The sequence below is a fragment of the Labeo rohita genome, chromosome 18, assembly GCF_022985175.1.
Source record: "Labeo rohita strain BAU-BD-2019 chromosome 18, IGBB_LRoh.1.0, whole genome shotgun sequence".
Classification (NCBI taxonomy): domain Eukaryota; kingdom Metazoa; phylum Chordata; class Actinopteri; order Cypriniformes; family Cyprinidae; genus Labeo; species Labeo rohita.
Window position 1 is genome coordinate 7,750,396 of NC_066886.1, and position 23,025 is coordinate 7,773,420.

Below are 23,025 nucleotides of genomic sequence, written 5' to 3' on the forward strand. Positions count from 1 at the left end.
ACAAACACTAGTTCATATTGCATTTTAAGTGTAAATTCTACTGACCTACTTTTGATTTATTCAACCAAAATTTGGCAAATTCCATGACATTCTTTGTTGTACAGTATATTCCATTATTATGACTGGATTTTGTGATTCCGTCCACAGTTTCCACATCGCGGAAATCATAGTGCCCTAGGAAACATGCCTGTGCAAATCTCACTGTTGGTTACTAGAGTATTCTGAATGGTTGCTAGGTGTTTGCTTTATTACATAAGCTTAGGGTTTGTTCAAATACTGAAAAAGTTTATACAAGACTTAACATTATGTACACACGGGCAACAAAAAGACATTCATAATGAATATTAAATAGCCTTGAGGATATTACCAAAATATATATATATTTATTTTGTAGACACTAAAATAATCTGATATCAGTGTAATGCAGGCATTTAGAGGCATTCTCTGGTCCGTCAAAGAAAGCTTGTTTCAATCCCATCCACAAACTGAGCCAAAACTGAGATGAATAGACCAATCACACATGAATCTGTCCTTACACCACCACCATATATTTACTTCCAGCACAACAGCATCATTCATCCTCAGACATGGACAGTCCCATGCAGCCTATTGGCCTAAGATGTTTGCAGTGAAGAAAAGAGGGCCAGATGAAGCTGGGAAGGCCATAGAAAGCCTGTCTTTGTGCTCCCTAATGCATTTAACATCCCCATGCTTTAATTTAACAAGACATGGGCAAGACATCATTTGCATGAGTGCCTGTAACAAGACGGTTTACAAAGCAAAGCGACAGACTTGGTTGTCCGGTTCTTTTCACTTAAATAAGGCATTCTAAGACTGTCATTAAAAAAGAGATCCAGACTTTCAAAATAACTTAACGTTGTGTGAACTTGTGTATTGTACGTTTATGGACTCAAAATGAAACTTTTGAAAACATATTAGCATTTTGCTTATGAGTCAGCAAGTCAGCTTAAGAAATGTTGGAAATGTTGCACCCAAATAAGGAATTCTAAGACCGTCATTAAAAAAGAGCTCAAGACTTTCAAAATAACTTAACAGTGTGTGTAATTGTGAATTTTACATTTATGGATTCAAAATGAAACTTTTGAAAACATATTAGTGTTCTGGTTATGAGTCGGCAAGTCAGCTTAAGACATTTTGGAGAGGTTACTTTTATGTTACTTTCCAGGGTTTTTTTTGTGAAATGATCGCTCATTTTCTAAAAAAAAAAAAATACAAATTTATTTACTTTTTAACCACAAATGCTCGTCTTAAAGGAGAAGTCCACTTCCAAAACAAAGATTCACAAATAATATACTCACCCCCTTGTCATCCAAGATGTTCATGTCTTTCTTTCTTCAGTCGTAAAGAAATTGTTTTTTTGGGAAAACATTTCAGCATTTTTCTCCATATAATGGACTGATATAGTGCCCCAATTTTGAACTTCCAAAATGCAGTTTAAATGCGGCTTCAAACATTCCCAAATGTGGTTGTAAACAATCCCAGCTGAGGAAGAAGGGTCTTGTCTAGCGAAACGATTGGTTATTTTCATTTTAAAAAAATACAGTTTAAATACTTTAATCTCAAACACTCGTCTTGCCTGGTCGTTCAGCCCATTGGCTCACATTGTAGTCCACTATATGGAGAAAAACGCTGGATTGTTTTCCTCAGAAACCTTACTTTCTTTTTGACTGAGGAAAGAAAGACATGAACAACTTGGATGACTAAGGTGTGCAAAAATTATCAGACAATTTTTACTTTTTTACTTTATTCATTTTTTTAGCATTAAGCATTTAAAACAGCAGATGACATAACTGTAGTACAATATGCAGAGCATTGTCATCCATTGGTGTGGACGCTAATATAGTTATTAATGTAGTTATCTTTATAGTTATCGTTCTTCTTGTGAACAGGCCTTAATAGGAAGTCCACACCACTATAACGATAACAGAACACAGGAACAATCATTTTCAGAACAATTATTTACAGCTAATGAATGATAAAGACATAGACAGCCAATCAGAATCCACTTGACGTTAAAGTACTGGAGCATTTAAAGCAGCAGGCATTTAATAAGCAACGTGCTTTTAATAAACAGAAAGCTATGGTCCGTTGGTGTGGATGCACATATAGTTATAACCATCATTCTTGGTGTGAGTTGCCTTTGGCTCTTTCTAAATTCACTAAGTGCTGTGGTCAAACAGAAAGAGTAACCTGAAAGAGGAATCTAAACCAGAATTGCACCTACATAGCCCTCAGTGGGTTTGTGAGCCTTAAAGTGTTATGACTGGAGGGTGTTTTGACTTTAGTGTGCACTAGTAATGTCATAGTGGCCTTGAAGCTCTTGCAATGGCATTTATTTGTCTGCAAACTCCATGCATTTGTTTTTTATTTATTTCATTTTGTATGACAGAGCACAGTTCATTCCACAGTCATATTTGCAACTGCTCCACGCATCTATTTTGAGCATGCAAGACCAAGTACCTACTTTGCTTACCTACTAACTAATAGGGGAAATACCGAAATGTCAAAAACTGCTTGCCAAGCTCATATTTAAATAACATATTATTTAAATGAACTGTCCCATAATGCATGTCATTTGCCTTTATTTAATCATCGAATCCTAATGATGTTTTCTTTTCTGTTTACATCGCCACAGACAGTGTTAGCTAACAGAGACTGCATACTTGCATTTGCTTTGTTCTGGCTTCATTCTGGTGTGTAACATTCAATTTGAATTAGTTCTCGTCCTAATTTTTTTCTTGTTGCATGTCCTGCTTCACATGAAAATGCATTACGGAAACAAAAGGGGAATTTTGAAAATCTTAACATCAGAATCTTTTATAAAGAAACAATTTGCTCCACCTCTGAAACTACTTTACTTTTTGCATGACATCACCAGGTCCTCGTATTTTTTTAACCCCTTTTTCATAAAACCCGTCAAAGAATGTTTTTGCCATCCAGTTTTTTTCTCATTGATAAACCTGAGTCCCAACATGTTATCTTGTTTTACTCACAAATATGTTACATTATTGAAGTATAATGACTTGCAAAGGCAATTTATGTTGACTAGATGTTGATGTATATTAATAAAGAAATATTTTTTTTTCAAAAAGCCTTGTTATTTCTTCTGAGAGTAGATTTTATCACTAGTCCAACTTTTCCAGTAAAAATAGCTTACTGATATTTAGTTCTTGTTGTTTTGGAAAGTTTGCAGTTTTTCTTGTACAACATGGGAATCAAGGTCATTTTCAGTTTTTTCACATCTAAAATGGATCACATGAAAAATTCAGTTCTGTCATTTTTAGATCTGAACTTTTCGAGGTCAGCTGTCATTGTTGAAAAGATACGTGCATGGCTGCGTGCCTTACAGTATTTGCCAAAGCTGTTTTTCAGGAAACATTTCTTGGTTGAGGTGAACAAAAAAGCTTCCTCATAGGTTGAATATTGATCATCCAAACAATCCAAAGCACTTTGTATGTTCCGCAATTGACGCAGAGGAACTTGTGGTTATTTTTAGTCTTTGTTTCAAGTTTAAGTCGCTTTTAGTTTCAAGGCCACTTTTATACTACCCCTGACTGATATCAGAAGCACAAAAAACAGACCTTTTGCATTTCACTTCTGCACAGAAAGTGTATTTACCAGAACACTGTTAGTGCTGTTTTTTGCATGTTCTTGATACTCAACTGAAGTTTGCACTTAGCATGGCTTTGAAGCAATTAGATAAAACTGCTATTGAAATTGCTACCACACCATTTATTTTCAACCCTTTTTTCTCTTCTTCAGCTGTTGGTAGCAGCAGTCCTGATGAGCAAGGTCATCGCAGTGAGAAGTTGAGTCGTGGATGCAGATTCAGCAATAAGAGCCTTACTGGAGTAAATGGAAGAGTTTCAGGCCGACGGCCACCAGTGCATCCCAAACCACAAGGTATGGAGATATTATGAATATGCACAGACACATAACATCTATGGCATCTATGATTCCATAAGGAACCTTTCATATCCTTGGAAACTCATCTTTCCTTTTATAACAAGCCCTTAACACTGAATGTTACCATTAACAGGATTCAAATCAGCATGGCTACTGATTAATGCTGAAGTAGCACTGTTGTAATAAGTACGGCAACCTTAAAGCATCCTTGAACCCCGGCTCAGTCACTAGGCAGATTGTCTGTCGTGTTTGAAAAGTGTGAATAATTTCCTAGTGATAAGAGTCACGGTTAAACATTTGTGAAGTTCCTTTGCTTTTTGTCATCACTCTGCATATTTGCTGAGAAGTATTCAGAACATCGACTGCTTTTTAAAATGCATCATCAGATCAAGTCATAACCGACTTCCTCCTTCCTAGAATCGTTTTTAATGTATCTCTGTATTCTCATGTGAAATTAAAGGCAAAAATCCCACTTGCATAAACCTCAAAGACCACACTTACTGAATTAGAGATGTGTGAATTGAGAGGGGCGGACACTGTTTATATTGAGACAGACTGGATGGAGCCGTGAGCTCTGCAGTATCTCCACCCCATCAGATTGAGATTAGCTGTGAGTTGCTCTCCACAGGTAGAGACAGACTCTTTGGCTTCCAGATGCACTTCATCTCGCCTTGCTGAGTATTATCAGGTTCCACTGGAACATACTAAAGTTACACTGCCACCTTGTGGTGATTACAGTTACAGCTTCCAGTTTAAGAGCACTAAACCAGGGGTTTCCAATCCTACTCTTGGTGGACCAATATCCTGTAAAGTCCAGCTGGACATTTCTAGTGAGCCGGAATACTTTGATTAGCTGATTCAGGTGTGTTTCATTGGGGTTGGAGCTAAACTGTGGAGAACAGTGGGCCTTCCTGCAATAAAAAAAAATGCTTCCTTTACTGTACTTTACTGTTAGGGGTTTTCCCATGTATATGTTCTATTTGGGCACTTTGTTTTGCACTTCCTTACATGCGGTTAAGAGTGTAGTGAAAGCTCCGGGCTGTTCACCCAAAAATTAAACTTCTGTCAGTAATTTCTCACCCTCTTGTTGTTCCAAACCTGTAAGACCTTCGTTCATCTTCAGAACACAAATAATGATATTTTTCTGACCCTGCATAGACAGCAAAGCAACTGACACGTTCAAGGCCCGGAAAGGCAGTAAGGACATTATTAAAATAGTCCATCTCATGAATGTACGTCGAAGACTGACAAGGAAGTAGGGCTGCCACTCACATCTTTTTTGTCATACAGATAAAAGTAATACACCTTTCGATTCTGTGAAGACTCTGTTTATTTGTGTGCACTCAGAATAACAACGAAACGTTGTGCTTTTGTAAAATAATTAAAGCAACGGGATGCGCTTTCTGCCATCTTGGTCACGTGTCATTTCAAAACTTTATGCATACTTGCCTTACAGACATGAAAAATATACCTATAGAGAGTGAAACTACTTTTAAATGAACCAGTTCAAATAGAAAACAGATATTCTCAGATTATGTAATCTAATGAAATATGCATACAGGCGCATCACTACTGCGGAGTTGACGAGTCAGTGTCGACGACTTCATCTTTTAAACCAAAAACAAAGAAAGCACTAGTTTATCAATAAATTATTAAAACGTTAATGCAATCTCCTTACTGTTTCTCCTGACACATTTTTAATTATTATATCTGCCGGTGCACTGTGGGAAACTTTTTTGCGTGCGCTTGAGCACGTATTAGGCTATGTAGGAAATTAAAGGCTTATAATTACAATTTATATGATTTATTAATTAACGTGCGACTAATGCTTAAAATGAACGACTACTAGTCGACCAGAAAAATCTTTAGTGAAGAAATTGTTGACTAAAATCATTATTTTTGTTTTCTTTGCACACAAAAAGTGTTGTTGTAGCTTCATAGAATTATGGTTGAACCACTGATGTCACGTGGACTATTTTAACAATGTCCTTACTACCTTTCTGGGCCTTGAACGTGTCAGTTGTTTTGCTGTCTATGCAGGGTCAGAAAACTCTCGGATTTTATCAAAAATATCTTAATTTGTGTTTCTAAGATAAACTTGTCTTGGAACGACATTAGGGTGATTACTGACAATATCTTCATTTTTGGGTGAACTATCCCTTTAAGAAACACGCTTAACCTTACATGATCCAGGGCACTTATCCCTGTTAAGTTCACAATGCTTGTGCCACTCTAGTGACATTGCATGGAGTTTGTGGAACCTGATTTTACTCACACTGGTCATATAATGCTATTTTTTACAGTCTCTGTCCTCATTGTGACTTTTCCTGCAGTGCCTCCTAAGCCAGCACACCTTCAGAGTCCGGTGACGGAAGTCTCCTTTCCTCTGGCTGCTGGAACGTCACCCATCAATCCTAACATGGAGGGGGGAGTAGGAGGAGGAGCAATAGGGAAGGGCCTAGTGTCCAACCTCATCAGCCGCTTTGAGGAGAACAGGTAAACTTGGAAATCTCTCTTTCCTCTGTTCATGGATATGTAGATACTGACATTGATCTTGTTTGTATTTGCAAAGATATACCTTGAAAGCACCCTGCTGAAAAAAACAGCATATGCTGGTTAGGTATGTTTTGAAGCATGGTTGCTGGTTTAAGATGGTCCTTAGCTGGTCATGTGCTGGTCCTAAGCTGTTCCTAAACAACTTGCTCCTGCTCAGGACCAGCACATGGCTAGCTTAAACCAGCTCATGACCAGCTAAGGACCAGCTTAAACCATCTCTCAGGGACTGTAAGGTGTTTTGGACAAACACATGTCTAGCTGAAGATTAGAGAAATATGAGGTAGATTAGTGTTTTCTCATTAGTACACTACACTTCAGAAAGATTTTTTAGATGTTTTTGAAAGCCATGACTGCATTTATTTAATCAAAAATACAGTAAAAACATTAATATTGTGAAATATTATTGCAATTTAAAGTAACTGTTTTTATGTATTTTAAAGTAATTTATTTGTGTGATGCAAGTCTGAATTTCCAGCAGCCATTACTCCAGTCTTCAGTGTCATATGATCCTTCAGAAATCATTCTAATATGCTGATTTGATGCTCAAGAATCATTTTTTTAGCATTATTAAATAGAAAGTTTAAAAGAACAGCATTTATGACATAGAAATCATAGAAATTGGTCAATTTAATGTGTCCTTACTGAATAAAAGTATTCATTTCCATGTTGTTTGTATGATATAGAGGGGAATATTGTGAAATCAGAAACCACTGTGTAACTTTAAATTACTGTAAAGAAATGTCTTCCCATGTCTTCACATTACACAAGATCAAAAAGCAGAAGCTAGGTTTTAACGTTCTGTTCAGTATTTCTCAAGCATTGTGAAAAGAACTGGTTTTGTATGAGACATTTACTCTTGTGTGTGATAAAACTTCAACACAGGAGGTAAGATTGATTTAACATTTTACCTTATACCTAGTAATCTTTTTTTCACTGTTAGCTCAGACACAACCATGCTTAAAACTGCTGTAATTCAACATAAGTGCAATGATTTATACTTTATAATGGCTCATGCCTTATATTTTACTGCTGCCAGTAGAGATGTTCAATCATTTGTAGGCCAACCTGGGAAGCTAATTCACCGTGGCCTCCCTCAGGAATTTCTAATGGGCTTTTAAGAGTAAAATAAGGTTCACATTATTTGAAGAGACTTTCATGTTTTATTCTATGACATAAATTACAGACTGTACCTTAAATATAATTTTTGAAATCACTGAAAGATTTAAAAATTGTGGAAGTCTCTTCAAGTAACATGAAATTTGCAATATACTATATTATCTGTAAAATAATATTTGTTGTGACATATTGTTAATGCATTCAGTTATTTATATTCTATCACATGCTGTTTTATGAAATAAGCCACGTAAAAACAGTGCATTACTGTTTTTACAACAGTTGCATGGGTTTAAACACTAATAACTAACCCTTAACCATGATAAAATTAGTTTAAAGCATTTGTTTGACTAATACTCACTCCCTTCATCTGCTGTAAGTCTGTAGCTCAGTATCGGTGTGCTCAGGTCATATGAAACCATATGGCCATTATAACAAAATGAGCTGACCGTTAACCCCAGTTCCTCACAAATATATCCCTGCAAGCCCTTATCCTGTTTTGCCTGCCGGTCTAGTGCCATTGTGTTGTGTGTGGGTCAGAATCTGTGCAGGAATTCATCCTGTAAGCTCTAGAGCGCACGGGTTGATGGAGCAAACCGGGGTCTGATAACTCCTGCAGCTGTCTGGCCTGGGCCAACACGTACTTATAAATGCTGACCGAAGAGCCGTGACCTCAGACAACTGCAGGGGGTTGGTTTACAACCTCATGGGAAAAAACAATGAAATCTATACCGCCCTACTTGTGTGGTTTCATTCGATTGCTTAATTTGAACTTGTTTGTAACTACATTTCATCAAACCAGATTAATAAATAGCGTTTGTTCTTTGCACGGGACAGATTTGAAATGTTTCGAGTCATGCACTGAACAAGATATTAGATAGCACATATTAATCAGTCTTAACGGGTCCAGAGCTCAACGGTGTATTAATAGCCCTCTGTAATCTAGAGTGTTCACTGTAGTGCTCCGTACCCTCAGATCCACATCTCCATTCTCTATCTCACAGGAAACGCTATCTGATCTAGAGGGCAGGTGGGCCGTAGACAGGGAAACAGCTGGAGGTGCAGGATATCTGTGTGTGTGTGTGTGTGTGTGTGTGTGCATGAACCACAAAGCCTTACATTGTGGCTTAATTTTGTTCGGTTTATGCACGCTTATGTGAAGTTATGAATGGATAATGGCTTTACAGTGTACTTCTGTGGAGTTATGATGATTTTTAAGGATGCACAATATATCAGTGACTACATTGCCAATATTATCATCATAAATTTATATCAGTATTGGTCTGGATAAGAAGCAAATATTATCGAGACTGTTTTTTTCATTTGGAACAATTATTCATCTTCTCTATTGTACATTATTATATTCTAATGCCTGATTTGTACTTGTAAAATGCTCATACAAAAATAGATAGATGTTAGATATGAATGCTGCTTTTTTATATGATGATATGTTTTATATGATATGATATAAACTATTTATTTATTTATATGATATAAACATATTTATTATTGGTATTGTCATGATTTCTATATTGTGCATCTCTATTATTTATTGTTCTTGTGTCAAAAAAATATTCTTATTACACGGCGGCATAGAATATTTGATTCTGATTGGTCCATTGCTATATTTATCATTTTGAGTCAGAAATTGCAATAATGCATTTGTGGAGACAAATGTGCATTTTGAAGAAACAAAGTCTCAGCTTTCTAATTATGTTAATTGTTTGGTAACTACATTTAATAGGAACAAACAATTAAAAATCATTCCAAAGCATATATTATTCAAGTAACACTTTACAATGAGGTGTCATTTGTTAACATTAGTTAATGTATTAACTAGCATGAACGAATAATGGACAATACATTTATTACACTATTTATTATCTTTGTTAATGTTAGTTAATAAACATACAATCATTCATTGTTAGTTCATGTTAATTCACAGTGTATTAACTAATGTTAACAAACATAATTTTAACAACGACTTTAATAATGCATTAGTAATTGTTGAAATTAACATTAAGATTAATAATTGCTATAGAAGTATTGTTCATTCTTAGTTACTGTTAACTAAAGTAGTTAACTAATGTTTATTAATAAATTAATACAATTAAAAGTTGTATTTGTTAACATTAATGGACCTCAACTGACATAAACTAACAATAAACAGTTCTATTTTTATTAACTAAAATTAACCAAAATGGTGACACTTTACAATAAGGTTCCATTAGTTAATGTTAATGTATTAATTAACATGAACAAACAATAAACAATACATTTATTGCAGTATTTATTAACCTTTGTTAATATTAGCTAATAAAAACACAGTCGTTCATTGTTAGTTTTATGTTGTTTTACGGTGCATTAACTAATGTTAACAAACACAACTTGTGATTAGTAAATGCTCACTTAGTCTTTTATTAACTAAGATTAATAAATACTGTAATGAATATATTGTTTATTGTTTGTTCATGTTAGTTAATACATTAACTAATGGAAGTTTATTGTAAAGTGTTATCATTTTGATTAATTAATAAATGCTTAGTTAATAAATAAATTCTTAGTTTATGTTAACTAATGAAACATTATTGTAAATTATTATCATTATTCTTAGTTGATGTTAATTTTGAACATTTATTAATAGATTAATAAAATTAAAAGTTGTATTTGTTAAAAATAATGGACCTCAGTTAACATAAACTAACAATAAACAGTTGTATTTTTATTAACTATCATTAACCAAAATGGTAACACTTTACAAAAATGTTACATTAGTTAATGTTAGTTAATGTATTATCTAACTTGAACAAACAATGAACAATACATCTATAAAAATAAAAGTCATTTATTGTTAGTTCATGTTAGTTCACGGTGCATTAACTAATGTTAACAAACACAACTTGTGATTTTAATAATGCATTAGTAAATGCTGAAATTAACATTAAGATTAATAAATGCTGTAGAAGTATTGTTCATTCTTAGTTCATGTTAACTAAAGTAGTTAACTAATGAAACCTTATTGTAAAATTATACCAATAATTTCAGCATTTAAAGTTGTAATGGTTGTTCAGCTAACATGAACTAACAATAAACAGTTGTATTTTTATGAACTGACATAAACAAAAATTAATGAAAACTATAACAAATTAATGGTAAAATTCTACAGTAAGGTTCATTAGTTAACATTAGTTAACAACATTAGTTGTTCATGAACTAAGAATTAACAAAATTTCTACAGCATTTATTAATCTTAGTTAATGTTAATTTTACCATTTACTAATGCATTATTGGAATGTTTGTTAACATTAGTTAATGCACTCTGAACTAACATGAACAAACAACTCTATTTTTATTAACTAAGAGGAACAAAGATTAACAAATAGTGTAATAAATGAATTCTTTATTGCTCATTCATATTAGTTAATACATTAACTAATGGTAACAAATGACACCTTATTGTAAAATGTTACCAAATTAATGTATCATTATTAGATAATTTTAGTAACTAACATCAACTAATGGGAGCTTATTGCAAAATGTTACCAGTTTACTGCAAAAATTAAAATATAAATGTCATTTTGATTCTCTTTAATGAGGTGTGAACCAAATCTCTTATATCTCATATCTTGAATTTGAGTCAAAACATAATGACATTATTAAAAAAATGAGACGTTCCCTTTCAATAAAGTGCATAAAATGTAAAATATTTTTGGTTCAAAGCAGCTCAATTTGATGAAGCAAGTCTCGTAGTAAAATGATTTCAGCTCAAATTAATATTTCACATCCATTTATTTACTTATTTATTAAGCAGCCGTGTAATAAGTTCGATCCTGTCCAGTCATCCGGTCATTATCACAAAATAAACCCCATCAGGGTGATAAAAGAGTGACCAGACTGTCTGGATGCACCGCACATGATCTCTTACATATTTTATAGTCTGCTCCCACTGTTCCTGAAAGCATTTTGTTCAAAAGAGAAAGACTTGAGTGTCTCCCTCTCGAGTGTGTAAATGTGTGTTCTTGCATGTTGGCATGTATTCCGAAGTAGGGCAGCCGTGTCTCACGGGACGCTCTGCAGCCGCTTTCTACCTCTCCTCACCCTCCCAGTTCCTCCCATCCTATCCTCTTTTCCTCCACTCCTCCCATGACCCGCTCATTCACACGTCCCCTACAAACGCACACACATCGCCGCCCCACAAGACAGAGGAAGTTTGTTCAACACTTTTGTAACGGCATCACATTCACACGAGCAACACATCTTTCTCTTCTTCTCTGCATCTTTCTCTTTCTGCTCGCCAGCTCTAAAAGTTACTAGTTTTTTGGAGCGCTAAAGAAGGTGACCTTCCTCTGCTTTCTCTCTCTCAGTCACACAGACAGTCGGAGGGAGGGCGCTCCTCTGAAGCAGGTCAGCAGATCTCCTAACTGCAGCCCGGCTCACAAAAACTGCCAGAGACAGACGGAGCAGCCCACAGACTCCGGCTCTGCTGCGAACACCCCGCGCCATGCGCTCAAACCCCCCAATGGGGTTCTAGCCCAAAAGAACAGAGAAAGGGACAAGAATCAGGACATGGACGGAGTTACGCACGACACGGTTCCTGACGTGAGGATTGACAGGCAGGAACTGGTGAACGGAGATGCTGGAGATGTGGCTAAGAGGGAAATTATGGACGAGGATTGTGTAGATCCACCTCACGCTCACATTCAGGCCGAAGAGGAAGAGAGGAAAGCGCCGGAGCAGGGTGACGTTGTGATGAACAGCGTCCCGGAGCAGAAGGTAAGATGTTTTTGCTGAAAGGATTGTTGAGGAGTATTTTGTTCTGTTCAGATGTTGTCTGTCTGTGTGAGTCTGAGTCTGTTTGTGTGAGTTGGTAGTGACAGTTATTTGACACCTCAGGCACAGCTGAGCAAAGTGCTGTCTCATCCGCCAGATTTACATGCTGACGTTCAAACTTTTTTTTTTCTTTAACCTTTAGTCTTACAAGCCAGGCCTTCATTTCCTCTGTAGAAAACATTGCAGATGTATAAATGCTTTCAGTTTTGTCTTCACTAACTCGTAGTTAGTCTGATTACAGTATCTGTCATTATAGTACATTTATGCACTCAAGGCTATTGGGTGACTTAAGTGCATTTGCTTTTGGAAAACAGCTGCTATGTATTTCCAATATGAATTAAATGTATATTTTTATCAAGCAAATGAATTTTATTTAAATCCTTCCTCTGGAGGATATAGTCTCTGATATAGTCACTGAAATGTATGTTGTGGTTTTAAAAACCTGAAAGCTCATGCTTAAATGCTTAGTCATGTGGTCAGTAAATTGATGAATAAATGAAATGATTTGTTTGGAATGAATTAGTTGGACTGGATAGTGATGGAAATACAGGTGGCAAGTGTCCAGCATGCATGTGAATGCTTTCAATAGAGTTTAAAAAGCATCCCAGCATGCACTTGCTGAAGTTGGTTGCAAGGATGTCCAATGCTGGAATATAGAAACAGAATACATTTAAATATAAGACAGTTTTAGAATTGTTTGGAATTGTTTAGAATTTTTGGTTACTAAATAGTTTCCATACTTCCATTTGTATTTATTTTATAGTTTTAAATATTTGAATATTAAGTAATATATTGGTCAATTTGTTGACCATTTTTAGTCAAAACATTATTTGCTTGCATTTGTGTCATTTTGTAGTTTTTGTTGTTAGTGATATTTTTATTGTATTGTTATTTATTTATTTTTTGTTATTTTAATAATGATTTATTTTGTAATTAATAATATTATTTGGTTATTTTGGTAATTATTTTATTGCTATTATTTTTTATTTTATTGTATTTTTTTTTATAATATATATTTAATTAATTAGAAAGTTATATTGTTTTGAATATTTATTTTATTATTATTAATATTATTTGTTTAACATTTTGGCTATTACAAAATTCACTTAGTTCCATTTATGTTATATCATAGTTTTAATTATTTGAATATTAATTAATATATTAATTACAATGTTTTTTTGTTTAGATTTTTTTAGTATTATTTTCTTTTTTAGACCGTTTTTGGTCAAAACATAATTTGCTTTCTTCCATTTGTGTTATTTTGTAGTTTTTATTGTTATTATTATTTTTATTTTATTGTATTGTTATTTTTTTAATTTTTATTATTTATTTTACATTTTTAAAAATGAATTAGAATATTTTATTATTTTACATATTTATTTTATTTTTATTAATATTATTTGTTTAACATTTTCGGCCACTACAAAATTCACTTACTTCCATTTATGATACATCATAATTTTAATTATTTTAATATTAATTAAAATGTTAATTAGAATATTTTATTTTTTGTATTATTTATTTTATCATTAATAATATTATTTGATTACCAAATCTTACTTACCTTTGTGTTTTATCTCAGTTTCAATTATTAACATTTTTACATTTTAATTATTAACATTATTAACATTTTTGGTTTGCAAATTAAAATTTGCTTGCTTCTGTTTGTGTTATTTTGTAGTTTTTTTGTATTATTTTTAATATTATTTGTTTAACATTTTGGTCATTTTAATAATAATTAAAAAAAAGAAATTAGAATATTTTATTGTTTAACATTTATTTTATTGTTTTAATATTAAAAAAATGTTCATTTTAATACATTTGTGTTATATCATATTTGTAATTTTTTTTTAATGTTAATTCAAATGTTATTTAAAATATGTTGTTGTTTATCATTAATAATATTATTTGATTAACATTTTTAGGTAAATATATAATTTACATCTTACCATTTGTGTTATTTTATAGTTTTACTTATTAATGGTATTTAATTTAATTCTTAAATTCAAAGACCAGATTTTCTGTGTATGTGAACATGCGTGAGGCTTCAAAAGTGCAGATCTTTTATCCTTTGTCCACACCAGTCCCTCTTTTATTGGCTTAACTTCCTCTTATCCATCCTTTCATTTGCTGTCGTCTGACAAAGGCTGGATGTATTAGAAGTTAGCTTGGTTTCTTTCATCAGCTAAGTGGTGGAGGGTGTTCGAAATAGTTCAAAGGTTATTTATGTGAGCTGAGGTTGTAGATTCTGATAAGAAGGCTAGGCTGTGTGTCTTCAAAGTGCTGACAGCCAGATAGCAGCACTGTTTGTGGGCAGTGTACATCAGGAAGTTCCTTTAACAGACCTCAGCGTGTACAGCGTGCGTATGCCAGTGGGTGTTCACTTGTGTATGGGTGTGATAAATAGAAAGAGGGGGACAAAAATGTTATGGCGAGGCGAGGAATGTAGGTGGAGTGGGAGTCAACCTCTGAATTGGCTTTGCCCTTGACCCTTATGTTCAGAGCTCAGTTTCCCTTCAGCCATGTGAACTGCTGTGCTGAGCTGGGTCTCCAAAGGACATCTGCATCTTATAGTTCCCTCTCAGCAAATTCAACAAAAATGTCTTGTATAATTTAAGTTAAAACAAGGTTAAAGCTCAGTACTTTAGACAATCTGAATGATTTATAGTGCCTCAAGAAGAGCTGGCAACGGCAAATTTGAAAACAAACTTGTGTGAAGTAAAATGTAAACTTGGATCGCTTTTCATTTTAAAAAGTGAGTAGAGGTCATATTCATATTTTTAAATATTCAAATATTCACTAATATATTAATTTGTTTTTATTTAATTATTATTAGTAGTAGTAGTAGTAGTATTTGTTTAACACTTTGGCCACTAAATAATTATCTTACTTCCATTTGTGTTCTTTCATAGTTTCATAGTTAATTTTAATATTAATGAAAATGTTAAATAGAATATTTTATTGTTTTACATATTTATTTTATTATTATTAATATTATTTGTTTAACATTTTTGCCAACTATGTAATTAACTTACTTCCATTTGTGTTATTTTGTAGTTATTATTATTATTATTATTATTATTATTATTATTAGTTTAACAGTTTTGGTGGCTGTAATGGAATTATTTTGTAGTTTTAATTATTTAAATAAGAATTAAAATATGGAATTGGAATATTTTATTGTTTTAGATATTTATTTTTTAATTATTAATATTATTTTTTTAATTATTTAGATTTATATATTATTTAATAATTATTAGTATCATTTGTGTAACTTTTTTTAGCCACTGTATAATTCACTTACTTCCATTTGTTATATTTTAAATATTTAAATATTAAGATATTTATTATAATGTTTTATTGTTTTTTTTATTGTTTGTTGTTTTTATTATTATTAATATTCTTTTTCCATCATACCGTTTTCAATCACTAGATAATACACTTGTTTCCATTTGTATTATTTTGTAGCTTTTTTTATTATTATTATTATTATTATTATTATTATTATTAATTATTATTCATGTTTTGGTCACTACATAACAAAAGTGGATGTAATGGAAATGTTATTATTTTGTAGTGTTAATTATTTTAACAATAATAAAAAAATAGAATTAGAATATTTTATTGTTTTACATTATTATTATTATTATTATTTGTTTTACTTTATGGCCACTAAATAATTCGCTTACTTTTTTTTGTGTTGTATCATAGTTTTAAGTTTTCAAATATTAATTTAAAAAAAGAGAATATTTTATTGTTTTACATATTTATTTTAATATTTTTAAAATTTTTTTAAAAAAAAATTTATTTTAATATCATTAATATTTTTGTTTAACATTTATGGCCACTACATAATTAATTTACTTCCATTTGTTAAATTTTAGTTTTATTTAATTTAATATTAATTAAAATGCTAATTAGAATATTTAATTGTTTCTAATTATCTATTGTATAATTAATAATATTATTTGGTTAACATTTCTGGTCACTATATAATTCCATTTGTAATTTGTATTTTGCTAAAAGACTATTCATATTTTTGTAATTTTGGCATTATTTTCATTGTCATTTATGCAATGTGAACAAAATATTTATTTTATAATTAAATGGTACTAGTGTTTGTAGTAATGCTTTTATTAATTAATTAATTATTAATTTTATGTAAAATATTTGATATTTTGTTTTATTTATTTATTTATTTTTGTGGTCTTAAATATGACATTATTCACCATCAAAGATTTTTGAATAATTGTAAAATTATAGCAGTTGTATTAAACATTCGGCCAAGAACAGAGACAGAAATATAAAAAATGATGTTGATTTGCATCTGATACAGTATTTATGTTAAACCTGAACTTCTTTTGTTTAGGAAACTAATGAGCAGAAGCTCTACAAGATAGCAAATGAACTTCTGCAGACAGAAAAGGCTTATGTTGCACGACTCAACTTACTAGATAAGGTAAGTGCTCATTTTGTTTTTCATGAGGGCATGTTTTTTGCTTTTGTTCATAGACTGACCAAACCCTTGCAACTCCCTTAGTTTGAAACCAGTACTGCAGCATTGTTGTTCAATATGGCAACCTGAACATGTTAAATATAGTAGTATGCACACAGACCATACATCATCTAACTCTGGCCCTGCAGGTGTTCTATACCAAGCTGTTAGAAGAGGCGAAAAAAGACACGTTCCCCATGGATGTGGTGAAAAACATCTTTTCCAACATCACTTCCATTAATACCTTCCACAGCCAGTTCCTTCTGCCCGACCTGGAAAAACGCATGGGAGAATGGTAAGACATTCACACTCTTTGCAAACGTAATTTTGGGTTTAATATGGTCTTAATGCTCTGAGATTGTTCTCCAGGACGACAACACCTCGCATTGGGGACATCCTACAGAAACTCACGCCCTTTCTGAAGATGTACGCTGAATATGTGAGGAACTTTGATCATGCCATGGAGCTGCTGAAGCTATGGACGGACCGATCGCCTCCATTTAAAGCCATCATTCTGGAAATCCAGGTCATCATTATTGTATATAGTCTTAAACTGCTGTTTATTACTCTTAAACACATAAGAAAGTTGCCATGCCAGCCTGCTACTGTAAACAAAAGCTTGCAATGCTCGCCCCGCCTCTGTTGTCTTCTGATTGGCCCACTGTTTTGGACCTGACATTGATGAGCGGCTGCGTGTTGAAGTTTAAATTCTGTTAACTTGACAAGGCATCTTAAACGCGAGACGCTGCAAAAGACACAAGCGCAGCGATCAAACACAATATTCTGGTAATCGAATATTCGATTATTCTGATGATTAACGGACTAATCGGATAATTATAATTATTTTTTTGTAGTTATAAAAATAGACCCAAGTAAACAATAACCTTTAAAAGGACTTAAAAATACATATATAATAGCAGTGAGGCAATAATTAGTTCAAATAAAGTATCAAAAGCAAGTAATCATGGTTTTACTGAACAAAACTGTTAAAATACCTACTATATTATTAAAAGTAGAACTAATGTACATTACGCATTACAACAAATGCCTGCAGATGGCGCCAACGGCCTGTTTTTTTAGTGATGGGAAGTTCGGATCATTTTACCGACTCGGACCTTTGAGTCTCGTTCAGCAAAATGAACGAATCTTTTTTCGAGTCATTTCGTTTATTTTAGCAAAATATAATAAAATGTATGTGTATGTACATTGCGTTCCCAGATGAACGTTATAATACAACAACAACGCTCCACACATGTAAATGATAATAAATAATGTTTATCAACGGAGCCGCTCTGAAATGCACGTATGTACACACATGTAAATAATTAAAGTGCATATATCAAACCTGCATCGCATATATTTATTTAACTGAATCGTAGCGTTTGTGAATTCTTAATAACGTTTTGCTTTATTATGATTTTTAAATAGGTTTAATATGTGGACTGCGGCACTTCCGGTATTTTGCCGATTACTCGACACGGGCACTCAAGGATTTTTAAAAATCGAATACTCGAATAGAATCTAGGAATCGTTGCAGCTCTAGAAAGTATTAACAAGATTAAAAAATGAAATAACCGACATGGGAAAATTATGTTGGTTCCAAATTTTCGATTAATCATCCAGCCCTATTTTTTCTGGATATATCTGTTTGTTTTCGCCTTCTTTAATGCTTGTAAATTCACGTGTTTGTGTTTGTGTGTTTAGGGGCAAGAAGTTTGTGGATGTCTGACGCTGCAGCATCACATGTTGGAGCCGGTTCAGAGAGTGCCACGATACGAGATGCTGCTCAAAGACTATCTCAAGAAACTTCCTCAGGATCACATAGACCGGCGGGATGCTGAAAGTGAGTTCAGGAGTGAACGGATTCCTGAAACAAAATTTAAACATGACCTTTTCTAAATGTGAAATCTTTGTCTTTGCAGAGTCTTTAGAGATTATTGCCATGGCTGCCACTCATTCCAACACTGCCATTAGGAAAACAGTGAGTGTTCTTCCTCTGCTGTACAAATGAAATGCTTCTTAATGCTTATTGGCTGGCTGTTATCACTGTCTTCTGTCTCTTAGGAAAACCTTAAAAAATTGCTGGAGATTTATGAGATGCTGGGGGAGGAAGAGGACGTTGTGAACCCTTCAAATGAGTTAATAAAAGAGGGCCATATTCTGAAACTGGCAGCCAGAAACACTTCAGCCATGGACAGATATCTCTTCCTGGTAAGGACGAGTGAATTTTGTTTATGCTGGTGATCGTTTTAGCCATGTATTATTCTAAATCTCTATTATTAATGTTTTCTCACAGTTCAACAACATGCTGCTGTACTGCGTTCCCAAGTTCAGCTTGGTGGGACAGAAGTTTACGGTTCGCACGCGTATCGGCATTGACGGCATGAAGGTGACGGAGACGTACAATGATGATTATCCTCACACCTTTCAGGTTTCCGGAAAGGAACGGACATTGGAGCTGCAGGCCAGGTATAGACATCTGTGCTTGCATTTATAATGCATACTGTGTATTCTTCAGTAGTGGGTGTTTTTAATTGTTGCCTCATTACAGCTCTGAACAGGATAAAGAAAGCTGGATAAAGGTAAAAATGTAATCTTAACTGTTTTACTTTTGAATTATTATCAATTGTCATCAAGTCCATTTTTAAATATTGTTTAAAAATTTGTGTTTTAGGCATTCGATGAAACAATACACATCTATCTACAGAAAAATGAAACCTTTAAGTCAGCATTCAAAGATGTGGAAGAAGTACCGGTCAGTGTAAGTGAAGTGAAGCGTAATATTCACCAGGACTTTATTATGAGAGAATATTTAAAATATTAAATATTATTTAAATTAACAATTAATTGACAAATATTCTGTCATTTAAATTATTCAGATTAAAATTAAATTTAAATTATTCATAATATTTACATCAATTAAATATTTAATTATTTAAATATTATTTAAATTAAATTAAATAATAAGATAATTATAGTAAAATTATTATTGTAAGAGAGTATTTAAAATATCTATTATTTGAATCATTTAAATATTATTTAAATTAATAAAATGACAAATATTAAGTTATTTAAATTATTCATATTAGTAATTAAATGAAAATAATTTAATTATTTAAAATATTTAAATGAATAAAATTAAAGACAATATTATTATTTAATAATATAATCATATCGTCTTATTTTAATTATTTTTTGCTCTGTATTCTTAGAAGTATAAAATTCATCAGGACTATATTATGAGAGAATATTTTAAATATTTAATTATTTAAATATTATTATTTAATGAGCAATAAAATGACAAATTACTTAATAAATTAAAATGTATTAATTGTTTAAAATATTTAAATCAATACAATTATTCAAATGATTAAGTTATTAGAATTATCATTTTAATTACAATTATTAAAATTATATATATTTTTTACAATATTATTTGTAATGTTTATATATTATATATGTTTATATAATGGTTTATAATATTTATATATATATATATATATATATATATATAAATTGTAATATTTTTAATTGTAAAGTTTTAATATTGTTTTAATTTAATTTTTTTTATTTTAATAATTTAATTTAAAAAATACATTTTATAACATAATTTTTCATTTTTTATATATAATTTGTAATATGTATGTGAGTGTATATATATGTATATTATTTAAATATATTATTTAAATTAATCAGTTAAAATGATTAAGTTATTTGAATATTAATTTAATTAAAATTATGTATATTCTATGTAGAAATAAGTACTATATGAATGATAATGTTAGTTTAATTGGATGTTTTAGTCCAGATTTGTTTTTATTGTTTACACTTGTCTATATTTCTGTGCAGGATCTTAAGATATCAGAACTGGGTAAAAGAGCCCCTCGCTGGATCCGAGACAATGAGGTGACCATGTGCATGAGGTGCAAAGAGGCCTTTAATGCCTTAACGCGCAGGAGACATCACTGTCGGGCCTGTGGATACGTAAGCAGCAGCAAACCAAAAACGTGCTTCCGCAGTTTTCAAATGCTTTTCATGTACTAAGATGTCTGTTATTTCTTTCAGGTGGTCTGTGCGAAGTGTTCAGACTACAAAGCTTCTCTGGAATATGATGGGAATAGGATGAACAAGGTGTGCAAAGACTGTTATTCCATCATGAGAGGCCATATAGACGGTGAGGAGAGGGAGGGCAAGAAGAAGGGCATTCTAGAGGTGAGTTTAGAATCATGTGACCTGGGAACTGCATTCTAAAATGTATCAATTACCACACACTGTACTGTCAGAAAAAAGGACATCATACAACCTTTATATATATACAGTTACGGAAGAAAAAACGACGTCCACGAACTGTTGTGGTGAATTCGCCAGCGGTAAGATCGGTCGGTAACACTTTGTAATAACTTGCAGTAATCAGTCATTAACAAACATTCAGCAGTGCTTAACAGATCAGTTGATGGGCATCCATGAGTATGTATAAAAAATACAAATTTAAGTTTCATTTCTAACTAATTTACATGAACTAATGATCTGTTTAGCATCATGTTAATATTATTAATAAAGCTTATTATAAAGTGTTACCACTGGTACCCTGATGTTTTAACTATATGGTTTGGTAACGCTTTAGGACAAGGAGCAAAGCTACAATGTTGATTATGCAAATCATTCTTAAATAATTTGTGAAGGAATAGTTTAGCTTGTTCCCTGTTCTAAATTGTCACTTTATAAATCACTGAAGCAAACTGACTCTTGATGAAATGCTCTGGCTTATTAAAAAAATGAAAAACTGAAACTTACCCTTTTATTTGAACTTCTTTTTGTTTTACTCACTTTCAGTGAATGTCAGATTCATATTTCACCTCAAAATGACAATAAAAAAACATTTTTCAAAAATTAAATGAAGCCTTATTCTTATTGTATTCAGATATTTTGCTTTTTATTTTACTTTTTTTTGTTTGCCATTGATATTCGTCAGGATGATTTTACATATATATATTTTTAACATTTTTAACTATGTACGATATAATGTACAAATTATACATTTAAGCATATATAGTATAAATTAGGGAAATGCAGCAAATACCTCAATAATTAGGACGTTTTAACATGTTTATTTAAGCAAATTATTCTTATGTTTTTTATTTCTGAAATGTGTCAGAATGTTGTTTTGAATTTTTAATTTTTATTTGACTACTGAAATTGTAAATAAATTACAGAAACTATCATAAATAAATTAAAATAAATACATAAGTATTTAAAAAATAAGTGTGTGTATATATATACACACACTTATTTTTTAAATACTTATGTATTTATTTTATATATAAATATTTTGGTTTTATGTGATTAACCAATTTGTCAGCATTAATAAAATATTAGTTTTTAAATATAAATATTATATTCCTTAAATATATACATGCATGTATGTATGTACGTGTATTTATAAATAAGATAAATTTACACAGTACACACACAAGTATTGAGTAAACTTTTATTTTGGATGTGATTAATTGGTTTGACAGCAAATCATTTATAAATATATTTTGGATGTGATTAATAGTGATTAATCAATTTGTCAACATTAATATAAATATTATTTTTGTATGTGAAAAAAAATAATGTATTTCTTAAATATATACATGTATGTGTGTATTTGTATATAAATATGCATAGTACACACACATACCTAAATGTTAATATTTTGGATGCGTTTAATCGTAATTAATCAATTTGTCAGCATTAATATAAATATTATTCTTTTTTAAAATATATATATATATATATATTCAATTATATTATATATTATATATTATATATTACGTATTGAAGTGAAATATGACCCAGACAGGATTGCCAGGCTTCTGCTTGACAGGCGTCATGAAATTCACGCTGTCATCTCATACAGGAGTGATAAAGCATTTACACTAGTGCTAAACTTCACTTCTCCTCCCTCACAGATTGAAGCAGCTCAGTTCTCGGGCAACAGTATCATGTGTGGCTTCCTGCAGTACTGTGAGAAGAACAAGCCCTGGCAGAAAGTCTGGTGTGTCATTCCTCAGAAAGAAGCTCTAGTTCTCTACTTGTACGGAGCACCTCAGGTCACTGCA

The 23,025-nt window shown here is 32.0% G+C and overlaps 1 protein-coding gene across 7 annotated transcripts in view; it reads left to right on the top strand.

Annotated features, from left to right (window-relative positions):
* fgd4a (FYVE, RhoGEF and PH domain containing 4a) overlaps nucleotides 1-23,025 on the top strand; it is a 61,463-nt gene that overhangs the window by 34,485 nt on the left and 3,953 nt on the right. For 5 of the 7 annotated variants that reach the window (XM_051134989.1, XM_051134992.1, XM_051134991.1 and 2 more), the window contains 15 exons: nucleotides 3,784-3,924; nucleotides 6,261-6,423; nucleotides 11,961-12,369; nucleotides 16,796-16,885; nucleotides 17,071-17,216; nucleotides 17,291-17,447; nucleotides 18,626-18,764; nucleotides 18,844-18,902; nucleotides 18,986-19,132; nucleotides 19,218-19,390; nucleotides 19,473-19,503; nucleotides 19,596-19,682; nucleotides 20,771-20,905; nucleotides 20,987-21,133; nucleotides 22,876-23,016. In XM_051134989.1, coding sequence (XP_050990946.1) covers nucleotides 3,784-3,924; nucleotides 6,261-6,423; nucleotides 11,961-12,369; nucleotides 16,796-16,885; nucleotides 17,071-17,216; nucleotides 17,291-17,447; nucleotides 18,626-18,764; nucleotides 18,844-18,902; nucleotides 18,986-19,132; nucleotides 19,218-19,390; nucleotides 19,473-19,503; nucleotides 19,596-19,682; nucleotides 20,771-20,905; nucleotides 20,987-21,133; nucleotides 22,876-23,016 — 2,165 coding nt within the window. Of the gene's footprint in view, nucleotides 1-3,783; nucleotides 3,925-6,260; nucleotides 6,424-6,488; nucleotides 7,369-11,960; nucleotides 12,370-16,795; nucleotides 16,886-17,070; nucleotides 17,217-17,290; nucleotides 17,448-18,625; nucleotides 18,765-18,843; nucleotides 18,903-18,985; nucleotides 19,133-19,217; nucleotides 19,391-19,472; nucleotides 19,504-19,595; nucleotides 19,683-20,770; nucleotides 20,906-20,986; nucleotides 21,134-22,875; nucleotides 23,017-23,025 lie in introns of those variants that run through there. The other 2 variants (XM_051134988.1, XM_051134993.1) reach the window with 2 other exon arrangements.